The sequence below is a fragment of the Pseudopipra pipra genome, chromosome 4, assembly GCF_036250125.1.
Source record: "Pseudopipra pipra isolate bDixPip1 chromosome 4, bDixPip1.hap1, whole genome shotgun sequence".
Classification (NCBI taxonomy): domain Eukaryota; kingdom Metazoa; phylum Chordata; class Aves; order Passeriformes; family Pipridae; genus Pseudopipra; species Pseudopipra pipra.
Window position 1 is genome coordinate 22099199 of NC_087552.1, and position 21124 is coordinate 22120322.

Here is a 21124-nt window from a genome sequence, read left to right on the forward strand (position 1 = left end):
TGAAGTTTATTTATCTTAAAGTAGCCATTTCCTGTAAATGAATCTTTTGTAGTTCTTTTCAGCACCGATTGCAGGTGTTTATCTGAAATCATCAGTGATCAGCATTTTCTGTTATCTTTGTCTGCCTCAACACGTACACTGCCTTAGTTGAGTTTTGTACTGACAACAGACACTCAAGAATAAATCACAGTTTTCAAAAGTCTGTTTTTGAAGCATCTCTTCTGTGTCTTTAATCTACTACCTGAAAATGAAAGCTTTAGAGGTGCTTGAAAATTTAATAGCCTTGATTTTAAGGTTTTAAACAATCTAGCATTCTTCATGAGACTGTAACAGTGTAATTTGAACCATCTCTACATAAATAATTCATACAAGAAGCAAATGTAAAATAATAGGCAACTAATGATGCTAAAAGTAACACTATAGTTTAAAGAAAGATTTAAAAAGAGCTAAAATCTCTGGATAAGTCTTGGAGTTCTTTTCAAGATACCTGAAGAACTGGTTGTCTGAGGGTTGGGCACTCTCACTTTCCAGCTCCTCTTGAGTTTAATTGTTCCATGTTTACAATGTTCTGCTTAAATGCTGTGGAGAAATAGGCAGAACAGTCACTTTCTGTCAGATTTATGAAGGTGGAACTTACTTTAATTAACCATTTAAACTTAACTTACTGACTTTGAGTTGACTCAAAGTTGTTTTACAAATCCGACAGGTCTTACACCTGAAATAGTCTACATTGATGGCTGACGTGTCTGTTGATCATGGGTGTCAATTCTACATCATTTTCCCAGTGCTGCTACCATTTTAGGCTTAGTCTCGCATGATATAAATGTTTCCCTTCAATTTATGTTTTAAAGTATGTCAAAATGAAGAAATTCTGTATATTGTGAAGTAGCTTCCTGAAGAGGTAACTGCTCTTCAGGAGTGAGTGAAGGGATGATGTTGTAGCATAAAATATCAAGTGCTTATGATTAATCCATTGGGATACTGCAGGTGAAAGGTGCAATGTGATTTTGGTCTTTTTTTTTTTCCCTCACAGGGGCAATTTTTGATGAATCTGCCAAAAAAGATGAGGAAGTATTTCGAATGGCAGTTGCTGATCTCAACCAGAATGATGAAATCTTACAAACAGAGAAAATCACATGTTCAGTGACGTTTGTGGATGGCAACAATCCTTTTCAGGCGGTTCAAGAAGGTAGGACAACTAAAGAGATTTCCTGTTGTTGTTTCTGCAGTGACTTGCAAAATACTACCCTGATAGCTTCCTAGTTTTGTGAGAATTTGTAATTGTTGTTGGCTTGTTTTTCTATGAAATATAAAATATTGCATTTAATTTTGGATTTAGCTGCTTTGGTCTGTGTAGGTCTAGTGACTTAAAGCTATAAAGTCATTTATCCATTTTGTAAGTATAGGCTGTTGGAATGTGGGAAAGAAGTGTTTTTGCCTACATCTTTCCCTTCTTGCAGGCCTCTTAGGAGTTATTGTCAAGCCAATGACTTCTTCCTACTACATTTTGGTTTAATGTCATGCAGTTAATGGCACTTATTTGGAAAACAAAAGTCGTTGTGTGGATAACCTTTTCAGCCCACACACCTGAAAAAGTTACCAATTTTAAAGGAGGGATTAGAGATAATCTGATCACTCAGAAAGTTGCCTGTGTCTTATATGATTTTGTACTCAGTCTGTCCTTTGTCATTCCCCAATTATTGGACAAGGGGTGACAATGTTGCTTTGGGCTCCTGTGATGATAGGATGTAGGATGGTAACAGAATATTTGAAATCCCTTTGAGCTGGATTAGTAAATCACTGGTATGACCAAGCAGTTGTCTGGAAAGACAGCTGTGAGAAGTCTTTAGAAGTATGGGTTCAAATTTGGTTTGTAAACATTTGTTATTTCTTTGCTGTTCCGACATACTAACTTTTGTCTGAGATGCAGAAGATGCTTAATGTAGGTATATTATTAGACTTTTCTTAACAACAAAACAAAATTTTGATGATTTTCCATGTCCTTATTGGCTCTATATTGACACTTGAGATTTAAGGGAAATATGCATATAGTTACTCCACTATTTGTGAAATCAGAGGTTGATACCAGTTTGGCTTCAAAAGACTCTTGACATGAGAGTGCTAATGAGAAGGGTTATAATGCTTATATGACAGTGTTTTTTACCAATGACTTCCTTAATTTTTGAGAATTCAGTAATTATTTTGTTCTGTTAAACTTTACAAGTGGATAGACCTGTCTAATGGGAACGATTGCAGTCTGTGCTTGATGAGGCTGATGCCGAAAAAACCGTGATTTTGAAAGTATTCCACTTAGAATCAATTCAATCTCTTTCAGTCAGATAAGGCTAATATGAAAATTGAAACTATCTGATACTTTTAGAATTCAGAGGGGAAAAGTGAACTAAACTTTTTAAAGATACTTTCTGCACTGTTGCTATTTAAGGTTTGTTGGTTTTGGTGTGTTTTGTTTTTTGTTTTTTTTCCCAATTCATCCAGGAGAGATAATGGCATCTGATGCCATGTGCTTAGCATTGATTAACACTGAAATTTAGCAATTAATTTCCTTTATCATTGTGGTAGATTAGTTGCAGATTATTCCACAAAATGATGTTATTAGCATCTTTTTTACTTCTAACTTAAAGAAAGTAGGAGTGTCTAGTAAAGTAGAACATTCCAAAGGACTTTATAGCCTGATACTTCAATATTCAATTACTTATTTTGTGCAAAAGTTATATTAGTCATTGTTGAAAATATCTTGGTATGGTCAACATTTGAAATGTGAATGGAGCAGGTTTGACATAAATTTCATTACCATCTGTGTGGGGGTGAAAGGTCTGTTATGATATTGAAGAATTCAAGAAATTACTTTCCATTAAAAACTGGTTTTTTGTAAATACATGGTCAAATACAGCTACATGCCTAGCAAGCATCATATTCACTGTCTTGTAAGTGCCCTGTGTTTTGTTTGGAATAATTTGAGTGAAAAACAAAGGTTCTGTCTTTTGCATGTGTGTATCTGTGAAATTTTGCTTTTTGAGTTATTTTACCGCAGTTAATGTATTTTCTTTTGATTTAACTGAACAAAGGCATAAGCTGCAGTGTAATGTTAAAATTACTTTGCACCAGTTTCCTGCCTTTCTTCTTTGCACTCTATCTTTATATCACTTGTCTCTTGCTCTCAATTGCATTTCTTACAAGTGTTAGTAGCAGGAAAGGGGACCACTCTAACTTTTGTCACATTGTTTATACCTGGGACAAACACTTAGCAAAAATGCGCTGTACTAAGCTCCAGAGAAAAAGTTCGTTTAAACACTCAGGCCATTTTTGTCTTCTGTTTCTAAAAGAAATACTAGAACAAGGCTAAATCTCATGTTTTTAAATGTGCATGACATTCAGTATCCTCCAACTTGCCTTTTTCATGCAAGCATGAACCCTTCTTTGGAATCATAAAAATGTTGAGTCTGAGGTACTCTCCTATCAAGCAGAGCCTAATGTTCACAAAATTATACTATTTATTTATTATTATATTCTACTATTTGTTTTAATTATTTTATATAAACGACTTGACATTTTTCTTTTAGTTCACAATATCTGGGGGTTTTTTTAATGTTTTGACTTTTTTCATATCGTCTAAACTACAGAAGAACCTGTGAGAAAACATCTTTTAATGCTTGGTAAAATGCTAATTTAAAGCATTAAACCTATAGCAATAACTTTAAATGGGTCTAAATTTGTTTAAACCTACCTGTTTTGGTCAATAGAGAAGGTTAAAAAATTTGCCTAGGACTGTGAATTTCAAAAAAACAAGACATGAGCAAAAACCTCACAAAACAAGACACGGAGGAAATACTTAAAAAGTTATTTTTCATAATGATCCACTAATGGATAGCATGCAGTATTTCTTTTATTTCATTAAATTAGCAAAATTAGCAAGTAATTCCCAAACAATTTAAACATAAACACTCAGACACTTCATAATGATTTGGGGATGTAAAGATAAACAATACAAGAGGATCAGTTGCTGTGTGGTACTGTGTTCTTCCCTCTGAATCTGTTTTTATAAATTATTATGGTGCCCTTAAATGTCTTCCATTTGTACCTTAGGGCATCTCATTAACAGTTCTGATTGGAGTGATGATACTATAACAGAGCTGAGTGGTTTTACCCTGAAGACCTGTGAATGACATGCCCCATAATATCACTGAAAGTGCCCTCAGGGGCAATTTATAGGCATGTTTTAGTGCACAGAAATAAGAGGCAAAATTCTTTAAGTTAGGGAAACTGTTCTTCCCTTTGGTACATGTTCTGTCAGAAAGGGCCAACAGTGGGTGTGATGCAGATGTTTTATTGTGTGATTCATGCTTCCATGTCAACAACATGGACTAGCGTGGGAACCCATGGAGGGAAGTCCAGGATAAGCCCAGTTGGTAGGTCAGAGTGAAGACCAGTGAAGTGTATTGCCAGATGTACATAGCTCCAGCCTGACACACACAGGGGAGTGTTTGCAGAAGAAGAGAGTGGCTGAGAAGGGTGGCTGAAGCATGTAGGTGGTGCACCTCGTGGAAGCTGCAGCCCAGCTCTGAGATGTCACAGTAACACACACCTGTGGAAATGTCCAACACGGCATGTTCCTCCCTCTCTACCTTTCTTTCTTCAGTACAAAACACTTCATAATGTTCAAAGTACTCTTCTATGAATGTCTCAAAATATTTGTGTGCTTGCTGATAGAGGAAGAATATCGTGGCTGGCCTTTTTATGCTGTGCCCGTGTTGGGTACCACAAAGGGAAAGCAGGAATTTAAGTTTTCTCTGTATAGTTATTGAAGGAAGTAGGGATAGTCAGTTTTTGCATGATAGCAAGTCAGTAATTTGGCACTATGAAACAAGGAATTATGGTGCCAGATCCATACTATTGACAATAATACATATTAGTATAAACTTTACTTCTTTTCCTGTGAGATTTCAATTTACAGCAGTATTTAAATAGGAGTAGGATTGGCCTTCCAAAGGTTTTGAGTTTTAAATATACTTACACTGAAATTATTTTTTATAAGAGTCTTGTTTCTATATTTTTTTCTAATGGACTGTTTTTCCTTTCACTGGGAAATTTGATTGAAATAAATATAACACTGTTTTTCTTGTTTGTCAGAAAATCGTCCTGTTCTCTCATCTTCCTCTTGCTTTTATTATTCTTGTGCTTACTTCAATACACTAATAATTAAAGCTTAAATTTTATGGTTCAAAGCCTGCCATTTCCTCCAATTCTTAGTTTATCATTAGTAATATGATCACACATTTGCTGAATGGCTAGTATAAAATATGAAATAGCCTGTGCATTTTTGTGGCAAGGGGAGGGAAGGGGCAGCTTTGGTAACTTGAACCAGAGGTAATAATTTGGTTTGTGTGAATCTGCCTCCTTGGGCAGCACAGTTTCTACAGCCCTCATGTTGCTATTTCCACTTTCACACCAGGAGTTATAGATCAAACTCTGCAGGAGTTTACAGTGCTCGGGGCATCCACAGCATCTGGAGGGTAGTCAGAGCTCAGCAGGACCCATGTCCTAAGATGTATATTGTTCTTGGAGATCCATTGACGATATTTTAAACCTCATGGCAAACACTTTCTTTTCATTTAGTGCTGATATTTTTTTATCTTACTCTTTTCTCCTGCCTCCTTTTTTTTTTTGACAATATGACATTTTTACTGATCTTGAATTACTTGCATTACTCCATAGTAATGCAATGTTTTCTTCTATAACCTACCTATAATACATGACAAATAGGTTTGACTGATGCTTTTTGAAATCCACTTTTTTGACACATTTTCCTATTGCAATCACATATATGTGAAGCTTATTTTTCTTTCTTTTTTTTTTTTTTAAACCAACCTTTTTGTCATTCAGGTTAGTCACCAGAGTATGCTTACAGACACCAACTTGAGCCTTCGTAATGGCTTTTGAAAGCTTATTGTGATCAGTGAAGTAAATAAGGCAGTGAGTCATAACTAAATGGGATTCAGCTGTAGAGTAGCAGAGGTTTGTAGGGCAGCAATATGTATGAAGGTCACATGCAGGATTTTATTCAAGCAAAGTTTTATGGTCAGAAATTACGACCTGATGGATACATCTGCCTTGGCCTTTGGGACTAGAGGAATGTAATAAGATTGTCCTTTCCCATTTCTCTGATCACTGTAGAAACCTGTTTAAATCCACAGATTTCATGGACTGCTAAACTTACTTTCACTTTGTGTCACTTATTTCTTCAAATTTCTCAGCTTTCCTTGTGCTGTTTATTAACCAGTACATGTTCACTTTGAGATTAAACCTTTACCGAGTTGCACTTCTTCACTGCCCTTCCATTTCATTCCCGATTTGCTTTCTTATGTCCCAATAAAATGGATTTTGATGTGAAAAGATATACTGAGGGGGGAAAAAAAATTCAAGTAGGATTTGAACCATAAAAAGTTAAGGGAGAAGAGGAGGAGAAGCATTTCAATAATGATATAAAACTCAAACATAAAATCAGAAACTGCTGGAAATGTTTGCAATTGCAAATTGCTTGTATGATGAGTACTTCAGAAAATATGGTAGGAGATTTTTTTGAATTACCTGTCCTCTGTGCATCCACATAATGTACCAGCAGTTGTGGCACTGTGCCCTGTTCTCGAAGTGCAGGGTGAGAAGCCTGGCACTCTTACACAGGCTTTGTTCTCATTTAAGTCTTGCTAACCCCACAAAATCAATCAGATCTCCAATTTGCAGAAATACACCATGGGAGTCCAAGTGTTGACAGCTTAAGAAAAAAGATCTTGCAACACTGGTGATAAAATCATGACAGTTGGGAAGACGGGTTGCATGGGAGAAGATCAGGGAGAAGATCAGGGAGAAGGGAGGATTGAGCACTGATTGAACTAGAAAAGGGACAAGTAATAGAGGCTTAGTTTAAGATTAGCAGGATGCATATTTAACACATTTTCCACATCAATTTGAAAGCTATTGTGACCTTCCTTTGCCTGGAAGTAATCTACCCAGAGCATGCTGCAAGCTGTAAGAGGAGGTCAGATTTATTGTCTATTGTACCTCATAGTGGTACAGCAGATACAGTAATTGCAAGACTTCCATTGCTCTCCAGCCTTTGAATTTTGAGCTCCGGTGTTTTCCAGTTCTCTAATTCTTGCTGTAGTAATGTTTTCTTCAGTTCAAGACAACTTCCATTATCTTTGTTTCCAGTTTGAAAGCTAACTCTGGCAGCTGTAAGCTGAACTAGGCTTTCAGATACTTGAAGATAAAAAAACCCCCAAACTTTATATTCATCTCCAAAAAGCTCCTTCAAATCCACGTAAATTAAAATAAAAAAATAAACGAATCGGTCCATCAAGATTGGCCTTCTCCAGGGTAGCTTAAGCAATGTGAGAAACACGGTTTGAGGAAAAGAGGTGCAAGTCTTGACAGTCTGTAGTATTTGCAGATAGCAGATCTAAAAAAAGTTAATATATAAGATGTTAGGGCAGTTGAGGTATGATCACTGAGCCTAAGTGGGCAAGAAAGAGGCTAACTACAGTGCAGGCTAGGGCAAGATCCTGCCACCTTTTAGTTGCTTTTATTCATGGTGTCCCACAGAGTGCCTAAAATCCACTGAATGTACATTTTATGAACACTGTGTGCCTTTGTTGTGTTTAAAGGAAAGAATACTAGTGTTTCTATGGAAACCACTTTTTTCAGGTGACCAGGAAACCCAGTAGCATCCCACTGTTATACCTGGCTGCATTGCAGCATTCAAATGCAACGGCAGGGCTGAAGGTGTTTACATAGAGTCACACATCAAACCAAGGTTATGGTGTTTCAGAGTTGACATTACCTACCATACTACCTTTCTGCAGTCCTTTTTTCCCCTTCTGCTTTCACATGACTTGAAAACAGGAGGAGTGATTTTCCTAACACTGGTGCCATTTCCCATTGTCAGTTGCCAAAGTTTGGCTCAACTTAATTTTTATGGCAGATTTTGATGGTTTTTATCAGAGCTTCCACTTTCAAATGACAGACAGGAATTTTAATAAGCTTGAAAGAATTTCCTTCCCAGTCTGTTGCTTAAGCATGTGACCCTGAGGCAGGCTATTAACCTCTAACTTCTTTTAAAAAGGTGAATCAAATAAATGAATAAACAACTGGACAAGTGTAATACCTTTTGATGGTGAGGTGCAGAGTGAATTTTATCATGAATAGGTAGACAGGCTGATATTCTGCAATACTTACACTTTAGATTGGATCATTTCTGATTTTGCAATAGACATATTTCCCCTTGCAGTTCATAAGTGCCCAGTGTGTGTTTTCATACATTAAACACGGTGCTTCACTCTGCTGTGTTAATGTACCCTGACACACTGCTAGCAGTTTACTTTTAAGAGAGCTATGCAAATTGTGATGTGATTAAATAATATCAGTAGTACATTTAATTGTTTAAAGCCACTGTGCCTGAAGGTTTTGGGGGTATTTTAACAAACAGAAGCATTGACACAAAGTAAATGAGGGATGCCTCATCTTCCTAGATGCCAATTATTTAACTAGCACCCTGGGCTGTTATTGCCCCAAAGTAGTCTCCTTAAATAAGTAATGGATACCCTATCTGGATTTCCTTCTCATCTTTCTGTGAAGCAATGTCCAGTAAAATCACTACAGCAGTCAATCATCACCGTCCAACCAGACATGTATATTCCTAGACAGGCCTCACAGCCTGCAAGCTTGCAGCAGGTTGTGGCAAGTACCAAGCAATGAATTGCTGCATTCAGCTGTTTTCTGCTCTGTGGAGTCCCCCAAGTTCTCTTGTAAAATAGTGTCAGTTGAAGATTTTGCTTTTTTTCTCCTGACTAAATTTCTCTGAATGATGCAAAAGTCACTAGGTCTTTATTTCACCTTACAGTTTAGGTACAAATATGGGTCCAACTGCTTACAGATCCATATTTGATGTATCTATCTGTATCAGTGCTTATCTAAAAGTCAATATAGCTAATTAATTTAATTTTAATTAATTAATTTCTTAATTTAATTCTCCCCTTTGAGCCTTCCTTGCACTTCTTCATTCCTTTCTGTTTCATTTACAAGCTATTTTTGTTATAATCTCTTAACTCTTTGAGCATTGTATTCTGACCTGTATTTGAGGCAATTGGGTATTTATGTGCTGCAAATAATTTTAAATGTAGTTCTCTCTCTCGCTGTATAATCAGAGACAAAGTGTACTTTATGGAGGACAGTAGTGTTTTAAAATCTAATTTTGGTAATGAGGAAATGAGCCATGACAACTCTGGAGGTGAAGCCTGAAGTGAATTATGAAGGTCATTCTCTTAGATGGGGAAATTAATTATATTTTAGCCTGGTTCCCTGTTACTTAGACCCTTTATATTGTGCACTACCAAGTAATTTTGACTAAATATCAATTTACGAAAAATTATCTGAGTAAAAGAGCACAGTTACAAGGACAGATTTTGAAACTAGGAAGAGTTTTATTAAAACACTAATCATATCAGAAAATCATAACCTTTCATGTTATTTTTCTGAAAGGATGGCTGCTATGGGATTTAATGCTCGTTCATTTTGACTCTCGGTGGGCCTTTAGTTTCTGTGATTATTGGCTTTTCTGAAACTTATTTTTATCCTTAAAACCCAATCTTTTGAAATTCTTCATTGTGCAGTCTGGAAGAGATTGAGGAGAGCCAAGCTACTCTGAAGGATGCAGCCGATAAGTGTAGCACTCGCAGGGGGGAGATGAAACAGGTAGTGTTGATGGTAATCAGAAAACATTTACTCTGAGCCTGGAATAGACACGGGAGCCTTGCAGAGCCGTTCATGTGCTGTTGACACACAGGAGGGAGTTTGGGCTTGGGATCTTTATGTAAGGGTATAAAGCATTAACACGTGGGGCTTAACTTCATGTGGAAATTAAGCACCTGCTTAAAGACTTTCCTGAGCAGGAAAATACTTAAACAGTCCCAAATCAGTGACTTAATTTTCTTTGGCAGCTGGTATTCATTATTTTGTTTACTTTAAGGGCATATTTTCTCCAGAAACTTGTAGATCGTAGCAGCATTTTCACATTCTGCACCTCTGGTTGTCCAAATGAGCCAGGTGGCTGTAGCTCCTCTGCTATTGCTGGAAGCAGAAAATATGGCTTCAGGTCATGGCTGTGCCCTGTGATATCTGGAAAAAAGTTTGAAATCACAACGAATCTTCCAGAGTGCCAGACCACAAAACACAGCTAAATAAGTAAAAGCCTACAGAGGTTTGGCTTCTGACACTGTGTTTCATGACAAGAGGGTTATGATGTACAGGGCTTTGGTCATCAGAGTACCAGAGAGCTGTACTTAGAAATTGCAGTTTCGTGTTACAGGTAAACAATTTATGTTCAACCTATCCCTTCGTGACCTGGTGCAGGAAAGGAAGCCAGCAAGCTTTCATTTTCAAAAATGTTATGTCTCTTTAGTACCAAGCTATGGCTCAGTGGCAAGCCCTGTGATAGCCAGCCCTTGCTAAGGGCACAGGAAGGAAGCGGGAACTCCCCATTCCAGGTGCAGCTTGCTGTAATGTTGGATGACAGAGGCTGAAAGTATATGGTCATTAATAGGCCAAAAAACCAACTGCCTTGGGAGAAGAGACTTATGCAACTCTGAAATGCCATTGCAGTGAAAAAGGGTGCCAAAACTTTGTTTCCTGAACAGAGAAGACGAATGTTTCAAGAAGATGGAATCCATTCAGACTTACCAGAAGGAATTTTAAAAAAAAAAATAAATTGCATGGGTTGTAAAAGCTAATGTGCTCTTTAATGGGTGCGATCTGAAGAGAGAGGTGATGCAAAAAGATGGACTTTTCAAGACACTTGTAAAAAGGCTCAGTAGTTCTACTTAAAACATGAAAGTTTAGTTTCTCCCTGAGGTCTTTACTAATCCTAATTCTCTTATAGTAGAAAGGAAAAGAGAGTAAATTGGTATGGATGAAGAAATAATACAACTTTTGCTTGGTTATCTCGCCTTTCTGATATTTTCTGTCTCTTAAGTATATTTTTCACTTTATCTTAATTTGGCACTGATGTATCAGACGGTGAGCCAAGATCATATTCTTCTGTGTGCTTGGCTTGTTGAGTTCCACACATCATAGAGTAGAAACTGCTTCCTGTGATGAGAGCAGGAGAGAGTCTAGACATATGCAGCATAGGAGCAAGTAGTACCTAACTCAGTTGGGTTAGTCAAACACATTTACCTTGATTTGGAATAGTACTGAGTGTAAAACAAACCTCTGAAAACAGACTTAAGAAAATGTTTTTAGGTAATGTTACTTGCTGTGTTAGTTTACATGACATTAAAATATGTACTGTTCTATCTTTTCCTAGAGGAAAAAAAATCAAACTATTCAGAAAAAAATTTTCCTATGTTACAGGAAGCAAGAATTTCTTTGTAGTCTTTGCTAGTAACAACGACGTCTTTCTTAATACTTAAATTATATCTATCAATAGCATATAACAGCATTATATTGACAGTTACCGGGAATTCTGCAGTTGGGACATGTTTTCATTGAATTTCATTATTTGGAGGATTAACATTTTAAAAGAAGGTCAACATCCAGGGAGGCCCCATGCACAGTAATTGCATGGCTCAAGTCACAAGTTTTTAAGCATAAAGCATGCCTTTTTTTTTTTCAGTATTTGAAAATAATCAAAATTTCTTTTTTGAAGAGCTTTGGAGGCAGTAATAATTTTACTGTTTATATTGCAATACACTATGGAGAATTTCTCTAACACTGTTTCTTTCTCTCTGCATAGGATTCATGTCTGGAAATCTACCATTAAAATTTATTGTGAAGGGTTTTTTTATCGGAAGGGAGAATAAGCAGTCATACTTCATGCAAAGTACTACTTAAACCTTCTCTCAGCTGAGCCTTTAGGTCAGTCAGTCTTGTTTGAGTTAGGTTCTGATTCTTCACAGACAAAGTGCCATAAAGACAATTTGACATGTTATGATGTGTTACAATCTGTTACATAACATCAAAATTCTTTAAGAATTGGTTTTCACATATAAAAATTAATTGTGGATGTAAAAAGCGAGGCCAGCTGTGGCTAGTCTCTGTTCCTCCTTCTTTCAATAAACTTGGCAAGAAAGGCAATGTATTAAGATGCTTGTTTATAGCAAGTTCAGTAATCCTAGGATTCCTTTGAATTTGAGCACAACTAGTTTCAAAACTCATATCACTTTTAAAACTGAAATATACCTATTAAGTGTTTTTGACCATGCCAGGATTGTAACTCAGGATTTTCTAAATTGAGCTTGTCTGTCAAGTCCCAAAATAGGTTTATGCACGTAACACATCTGCCAGTTCACCTATATTTCTCCTCTCTGTGATTTTTTGCTCTTCAGACATTAATTCCATGTGCAATCTAACTTTATGAGAAAGTTAGAAACTTCTGTAAATCAGCAGATGTTCCTTGTGCAAGCTCTAGGTGGTTCCCATAGTGAATGTACTGGATCAGCTTCTATTTCTAGCCAGAACAGGTACTGGAGGAGTGCACATGGAATCAGGAGCCTCCTTTGGGAACTGCTGATACTTAAGCTCTGACACGACCTATTCCTCAAAAAACAATTTTGGACTTTGTTCCTTATATAATATGATGTCAGTTGCTGCTACAGTTGGGATGACTTTGAAATGCATGATTGCTTGCTCTAGCCTATCAACAAGTTTATGTTCTGCAATTTTGTAAGGAATGCACCTTGAAAAACTATCCTTTCAAACTGGAAATGGGCAACCAAAATCAGCAGCTTCCCAAAGCATTAGAATGGTAGAATCCTTTTTGCACTCTTCTGTTAATATTAAGGACATTATTAAAACTAGTTAACACATCAGGGTATTGGTTTTTAAACTTCAAATTATTTTCTGAAGCTTCTATTTAATAAGAATAAAATTTCATTATTTTGCAGTGTTTGTTACTTTAAAAATTGTCACCTTTTAAGAGTTGGTTCCAGATAAAGGTATAATCTATCAGGGAGTCTTAAATTCCAGATTTTTCTTTTATCTCTTTTTTTGCTACTTGGTATTTTGAAATCTGTTTTCCTATGTGTTTATACTCTGTGCTTTCAGCTTGTGCACTTTGCGATTTTATAGACCATATTTTGTTATTGCAAAATGCTGTTATTGAGGAAAAACTTGCTGTGAACAAACATACTGCAAGGTCACACTTTTCTCTTGTATTAATGGGAAGTGAATTTGAGGAAGGAAGAAAATTTGAGCCTATCACCATCACTAATAGTGACTTGAGAGCTTGTCCCTTTTATTTTTCATATGTAATAGTGTTCAATACAGGGACCAACTCTTGTTGAACCCTCCTCATTGTCTTTTCATTGGCTTCAGGAGTTGGACTTAATTATCCTCGTGTATCCCTTCAGCAAATTGGTATGGTGACTAATGCTTGGAAGCATCAGGCTCAGCAAATCCGTCTGATAACTCAAATGTGATCAGTTGTACAATAGCAAGCTGGAAAACATTACATGTAAAAAATCGGTGGACTCAACAACGGGGCTGTTGCAGTGATTTTATTTGAAGTCAAGGCTGAAAATAGAATTAAAATCACATTAACATATTAGATTATATTAGGATATTAGGTAACTTAGTGTCTTGTGTATTTTGCAAAGTTTCCTTGCTGCACAGGATCCTGGTGTGTGTCACTGCTCAGTAAAATTTATTTCACACTTAAATTCAGATTCTTCACAATGCAAAGACGTGTTCAAGCTTAGTAAAATTAATTGAAATATAGGAAATTTAAGAAAAGTCTATCGGAAACCGACAGAAGCAATGTAGCAAGAGACAAACTGCTATCATATTTTTTCAGAGAAGATTTCTTTCTCACAAATTGGCAGGCTGAAGTGTGCCACTGATGTGTAGGAAAATAGTGAGAGGTACTACAAAGTGAAGAATGTGAAAGCAATATTTAAAGATTTGTTCATGCCCTTCCAAACAAGCTTGATATCATACATGTTAGAATGCAGTGGTGTTAATGCTGGAGATTTTGATAAACTATCCAAAGGACAAATGCAAAAAGTTCATGGTGACTTTTTTCATGCTTTCTAGGAGATGCAGGAGCCAAGTAAACAAAAATGTAGGTGTTTAAGTGTTTATTGACTGTATCACAATAAAAATGGCATGAAGACTTTTCCTGTAACTTCCTCAGATTTTGGACATTACTGGTGATATGGTGCCACTTGGGAAGCAGTACAGGTTTCATTGCAAGACTTACTTATATAAGAGGGCTTGTATGTTTTTGAGGAACAAACATCCCAACTTGAAACAAAAAATCTTTTTAATGCAATTTTTGGTGAGATCTCTGCATCACGGGAGATCTCTACTTTTTACTCAGCTGCAGGATTACAGGGTGAATGAAGGTTCTCTTATCTAGGAAATGATTACTTTCTTTAACTTTTCAAATTGCTGTGTTTTTTGAGGTGAATTAGGATGGCTATTTTGATTTCAAAAGATAAGTGTAAGTCTTTACACATATCCACTGTTCAGATTTTGCAAAGTTGGAGAACTTTAGAAGCATTAGGGTGAATGTGTGTGGCTGCTGAAGGGGTTAACAGACTTTTCAATTAAGTCAAAGAAGTTTAGTCCTAAATAGTTATCTCTTGGAGGGAGCTGTATTCTATAAAGAATACAGAAAAGCTGGAGAAACACTCTTGCACACAAAAAAAAAATCTGTGCTGTTTCTTTCTTTTGGAATCTGAAGAAGAAAGGCTTGCAGCCTCTGAGGGCCTCAGTTGTGACGCACAGAAGAACTTATGCAAAATTAACCACATTTATTTTAACTGTAAATATTTATCAAGCAAGAGTAAATTATATCATTACAGGGTCTAAAAATGTATTTGTTTATCTGGTTCTTTTGTAACAGAAAATGAAACCTTTAGAAAAATATGAAATGCACTTACTTGTCATGAGTTGAAAAATTTTCAAGTGTTGCTGACTAATCCAGGATATCTCTTCTTTTTTTTTTTCCCCTTTCAATTTCTATTCAAGACTCTCAAATTCTGTTAAAACAGTTGAAAAGCTATCTCCCATGAGGTTGGGTTATACACTTTTAATTGGTGTATAGATCACAGAAAGATATATGAAGGGTTTAAGCCTAATTCTCTAGCTCTCACTTTCAAAACAGAAATTGAGTGGACAGCCATGCCTGTAACCTCTGTTGGACTCTGCAGAAAACCTGAACAGTGACATTGCAAAAAAGGAATGGGTTTGCATTTTTCAGCTAATAAAGGATCTGCAGATTTGTCTTCAAATCTGCCATGTCTATAAATTCTTGTTACTTATAACTAGCAATGCATTAATGGAAAAAAATTTACTGCAATTGAGAAAAGAAAAACAGCACCACCAAAATAATAGTTTTGGATAGACATGTGTGTGAGTACATACAGAATATTAACTTGTGATAAAATTCTTATTGTTACCAAGGCTACAAAAGTATACATGATGTCATCTTCAAATGCATCAATAATTTTTTCCATTAAACCTATCATTGTAGCAGCAACTTGAGCATTTGAAATAGACATTTCCTAAAGCTCTACCTGGCATAAAAATCACTTGGCAGATGTATCTGTCATGCAGAGTCGTTACATCTGGCAGGTGGAATATATATCTTGAAAGAATAAATTGCAGTTTTGGAAGTATCAGACTTTTGGAAAAGTAAAATATGATTCCCAGGTTGTATGGTACACTTGGATGAAAGGGAACTTTGAAATGTTTACCTGCTTCTGGCAACTTGTCTGCAATCTGATTATTTAATAAATTGTTTACCTACAGATTAATATAACTATAATAATGTAATTTCATATTTCGACTCTCAGGATAGAATTACATAGAGAGAAATATTTAAGTGTAAACTTAAATATTTAAGTGTAAACTTAAATGGTCTGCTTTATGGGGTTTACCTTTGGTGTTTTCAGGCTGCCTCTTGAAATAGTTGAATCGAGTTTTGTTTTTCTGATTACTGTGCTCTGGACATCACTAAATTTGGAAGGAGCGCATGATCCTTGGCTGGGTTCCCTATGGCAGACCTCCTCGTTACAGATCTGCAGGGCTATGATCATATGGACTGTTAACAAGAAATCTAGAATGGGCCAAAGTGGCTCGAAGCGTACTTTGTACCCAGAGAAATTTATTTGTGATAAGCAGGGATATGAATTCAAAGAGAAATAACTATTTCTGATCTAATCTTTTGAACATATCTTTTGGAACAAATTTCCATACAGGTAGAACCTAAGCTGTTCAAAGTTAAGACTACAAACTACTCAAAATACTTGGAGACAGAGTTTGACCGTAATGTGTAGGAGAACATAGAAAAAATCCTTTTGTGTTTAGAATACTTTGCTTTGATTTTCTTGTTGCTTAATATTTGCGTATGTGTAAACAACTTACCTAGTTTGGAGAAGATGGAAGAGAGTAAGGAGAGAGCAGAAGGAAACTTTGGAGTGCTCCTTGATGTGGAATTTTCCATTCTTTTGTCTTGGTGTTTTACTTGGTTCTCTACCTATACGAGGTTTTGATCAGCATTTTATTTTCTGCAGAATAAAAAACTTGCATAAGATTTCATAATAGACAAACTGCCTTGTGAGCTTACCTAGGAGCTGCTCTAGGCATAGCTGTCTTTTCATGCAGTCTTGCCTCTCCAGGCACTTTGCCTCTCCAGCACTTCATACAAAGACATATTTTGAAATTTTCTAAAGTAGATTACAAAATATATATTTCCACGTGAGGGTACCTGCACTTTAGCTCAACCTTATACAATTATCAGACTGATTGGTACCAATTATAGCCTGTTCTCTGATTCTCTATAGTTTATCATTATTCTCTTTGTATGGCTGATACCACAGTGAGAGGCTTATAGGTATCGAATAGTAATATTTTTAGTGTTGCAAAAAATCTCCTCTATTTCAATCTTTATTTTAAAAATTAGTACCAGCATATTAGCAATTATTTCCTCAGCTAACTTTTAGGATTCTTGGATTATAGGCATTTAGCTTTACTGATTTGGAAGCATTTCTCCTTGGCAAATTAGATTGTTTCCATAAAATGCTTTAAAACTATACTAAAAATACATTCATTTATGAATGGTAGTGCTGCTTTTTCTCCACTGTCTCTGCTTGCAGCAGCCCAGCCTTCTTTTCTGTCTGCAGCATCAGGACCTGGGCTGTTCTGAACGGCTGTGCCCATTGTGTGATGATGATGATCCATCAGAAAAAGCAAGGCTATGATAATACAGTGCAGATGTTCAAGTAGACAAGAGAAATTTTCCCCAAACTGAGCTAATGCCACTTACCATTTTCAAGTTTTGGAGGCTCTTGTGAGTGCCATTTAGAATAATGCATGTTGTTGGAGGATTGAGAAATCCAGGGATAGGGTAGAGGACAGGTTTCAGAGGATGGTAATTGCTGTGACTTGAAGGGCACTGTACCTGAGCAGGAAGAATTAGACATCCCTGAGCATCATGAATGTGTTCTATTGCATTCACCCACTTCCTGTGGCATCACGTTCTGGTTGTTTTGAATAGCTGTACAAACAAATTAGATCTGTTTATTCCAACTAAAACTCTGAATACAGAGTAGCCAAGCTGAAGTTTATTGCCTGGTTCACCTTTTACTCCTTGCTCTGCATTATTGTAAGAGGGCAAGAGAGCTTCATGTTTTATTCAGTTAATACAATGTATATTTAATTTGCATTTTTAGTGTTTTCAGAGGTGAAAGATAACTTCAGCAGCGCTGAACGTGGTAATTTAATTGGTTGTAGGGCAATAATGAGATGCTCAGAAATGGCTTCATTGGGAAATCTTACAAAGCCTTAAACAAGTGTACCAGTCAAGAGCTCACCTGTACTGAACTGTCACACACCCACGAAGTAGCAGGGAGTTATAGCTGTGCAGCTGCCTCAGTGTTGCCTGTTCATTTAATTTGAAATGTTTGCAGGAGGAGAAACAAAACCTAAAGGGATGAATAGAGGCTACCAAGGCATGTTAAACACTGCTGAAAGCTTTCTTTAATTTCTCTGCCACTGGGAATGGTTGAGGTTATAATTTTACTTGTGTACCTTACAAATGGAGGAACAAAAAAATCACTTGTACTGAAAGGGAGTACATAAAGTTTGTGATAGTGAAGTTTATCTCTCCTAATCCAAGGTCTGCCTGCATGATCTGGAGTTTAAGACAGCATTTTTTACATGTGTAGATTGTGTGTTATGAAAGATACCACAAAAGATGAGACAGGAACACCACAGGATTTCTGATGGCTAATGTATGCCTTTTGCTACATTGTTTCCAACTTAGAGATGGGGACAATTCTATTAAGTAAAAGGATCTGCATTCTCCAAATTAGATGCTAAGGTGATAATATTTTCAACCATGCAAACTTTTCTGAGTACAAACTCAGATAAAAACATCTCTTTAATCAATTTAAGTTGGTCCAAAATGATATTTATCTGTCGTGTGTAATTGTACCATTCATTTTTTATCAAGCTGTTGTTGCCAAAATAGTGTTCACTCAAAAAAAGGTACTAGTTACTAGTTTTAGTGTTTCTTCAATATGGCTGAGTGTTGGCTTTTTAATGCTACTTATAACACTGGTGGTAGATCTAAGACTTCGTTTTCTCAAAAAGGTGTATGTCAGCAAAGCTGGTGTCCTAGTACTGAACTGCATACAGACTGAGGCACTGTGTCTGCTTTCCTCTTCCAAGCCTTTCTACATCTTCATTCCAATTTATAGTTTCAGACTAGCACCTTAAGCATATCTTGTGCTCTTTTCTTTGTTTCTCTAAAGCTTCTGTTTTGTTTCTCTCATTCTTTTGAAGTGTTCTTGAAATGCAGTGTTTTCTTAGTGTGAAGTTGATGACATCCATTACAACGTGGATATGAAAATAGCCAAATTTTTTACCTGAAGTGGGTTAATCTTTCTAAGATTACTCTCCTGCCTGTTCCCACAGTGATACATGTTGGTTATTATTTTTGTCCTTCTCGTATATTTTTTACCATTTGGAAGCCAAAATTATGAATATACTCATTATTACTTATCTGAAGTTGATGAAGATGTTCTGTTCAATGTTCAGGAGCTTGACATTTTGTTCATTAACTTTCTCTTTTTTAGACAGATTTTAGTCTGCTTAACTCTGTAATGTACTTGGCACAAGAATCACCAAAAAAAGAGGTGGGTGTGTTGTGACTCACCAGATCAAATATCCTTGCACCTCCTACCTTCTTCTTGTAAGCCAAAATATACACATAGTATGGGTCAGGGAACGACTTCATTGAAAGCATCAATTTAAAATTACATCAAAATAATTTCAGCAGCATCAAGCGATATCATTTGTAAGCAGTTTAATCCTGTATGAATTATTCTTTAGATAAAGGTTATTAATTACCATCTGCTGTTCAGTTAATGGCAACATGCCAGGAAAGCACTCAGAGGCCTCCCTGTTCACCTATCTATCTGTTGTAGAAAGTTGAGTCAAGTTGAGTATTTGGCTTTAGAGAAGAAAACTTGTCTGAAATTTGTCTGCCAGGCTTTTAAATTCTTTCAATTATTCTTTCGATTAATAAAATACAGATCTGCAGCATTAATTTTAAAGTCCAGATTAAAGTAGAAAGAGAGGAGAGAAAATTGATTGGGAATTGCATTAGGACTTCTGTGTTATCCCACTTACCAGCAATCGTTAAAATTATTACTACAGGTGCATTAGTGATGAACTCCAGTCAAAGCTGTCTCCAAAATGTGGCTGTTTTCTGAGTCACTGGTCTCTTTTCAAAGTTGCTGAATTTTTACTGCTTGTTTGGTTGTAATTTCTTCTGCTCATCACTCTCTCTTTTCTTTCCCATAAGAATATTTGTCTTTGCAAGACATTACCACACAGTGTGATGTATTTTTCTCTGCTAACAATTTACCAAGGCCTGTTGCAAATTCTATTATTATAGCATATACAGTGCAATTACCTATTTAAAAATATGAAGTAAAAAAATCAAGGGATGACAAATTTATTTTCGTTTCTTTTATGCTATGTGACACTTGTAATTTTTTATGTGATGAACTAGTGCTTTTAGAGTGTGTAATTCATTAGTGTATGCTGCAGTGCAGGGTTCTGAAGGAAGAGCAGGATGCTTCCACCAAGTAACTTCAGAACACAAAACTTCCTTCAGACAACTCCTCCGTAGCGCTGGGAGCCCTGTGAAGAGCATCCACTGGCTAAATGAGAACACAGTTCCCAAACAAGCAATTGTGGAAATTTGACTCCAGGGTTAACAGACACAATTCTGCTTTAAATGTGCCTTTCTTTCTTTTATTTTTAATTTTACTGTACAGCAAGAGGGCTGAAGGATACCATGCAGAGTATGGTTTTGCAAAGGGTTTTTTTATTTATAATGGAAGAATGATTCCAGGTCTGAACCACTGGTTTATAAAATGGTATTAGTGGAAGTCATGATCAAGTTTAAAACAATCACCGGAGTCCTACATGGTATTTTGGTGAAAGGCAGCCACTGTTAGACTCTTTCAGTTGTGATACAGGTTTTTTCTCCTGAGATTACACTGCTTAGTTATAAAGGAAGAGTGCAAATACAGTTTTACAGGAGATTTTGTAATTTAGAAACATTTTTACAAGCAAATGCTGTAAAATCTCAAGCAGAAGCTCTTAAAGCAAGAAACTTTATTTAAAAAACTATAACATCTAGAAAGCACCATGTCCTTGAAGATATCCAAATAATCTTATCACCAATCAATTTGTCTTTTCTTTTGCATATTTTATTTATGTGTTTTGGTTCAAGATATAAGCATGTATTTATACTCCACGATGTATATAAATAAAATGTAAGATTACAGCAAACAGGAGGCTTAGCAACATTTTGCAGTGTTTGGCATGTGTTTAAAGACATTATGTAGCTATCTATTGCGCATCAGTAGTGCTTTAAACTGTTTTTCCAGCTAGGAGTTTTACTATACTAATATGTTAATGGGCCAAACTGGAAAATGAGAAACAATGATGGGATGGAGAGGAGAGGAACTGACATTTGGCTTGTTGGCTTTGATGCAGAGTGTGTGGCAATAGGTTAGCTCCAAGAGGAGGGAGT

The 21124-nt window shown here is 36.3% G+C and overlaps 1 protein-coding gene across 4 annotated transcripts in view; it reads left to right on the forward strand.

Annotated features, from left to right (window-relative positions):
* GRID2 (glutamate ionotropic receptor delta type subunit 2) overlaps positions 1-21124 on the forward strand; it is a 695953-nt gene that overhangs the window by 139388 nt on the left and 535441 nt on the right. For all 4 annotated transcript variants that reach the window (XR_010430019.1, XR_010430018.1, XM_064651918.1 and 1 more), the window contains exon 2: positions 1034-1189. Coding sequence is in view for 2 of the 4 variants with exons in the window: in XM_064651918.1 (XP_064507988.1) it covers positions 1034-1189 (156 nt within the window). In the remaining 2 variants the exon portion in view is untranslated. The remainder of the gene's footprint in view (positions 1-1033; positions 1190-21124) is intronic.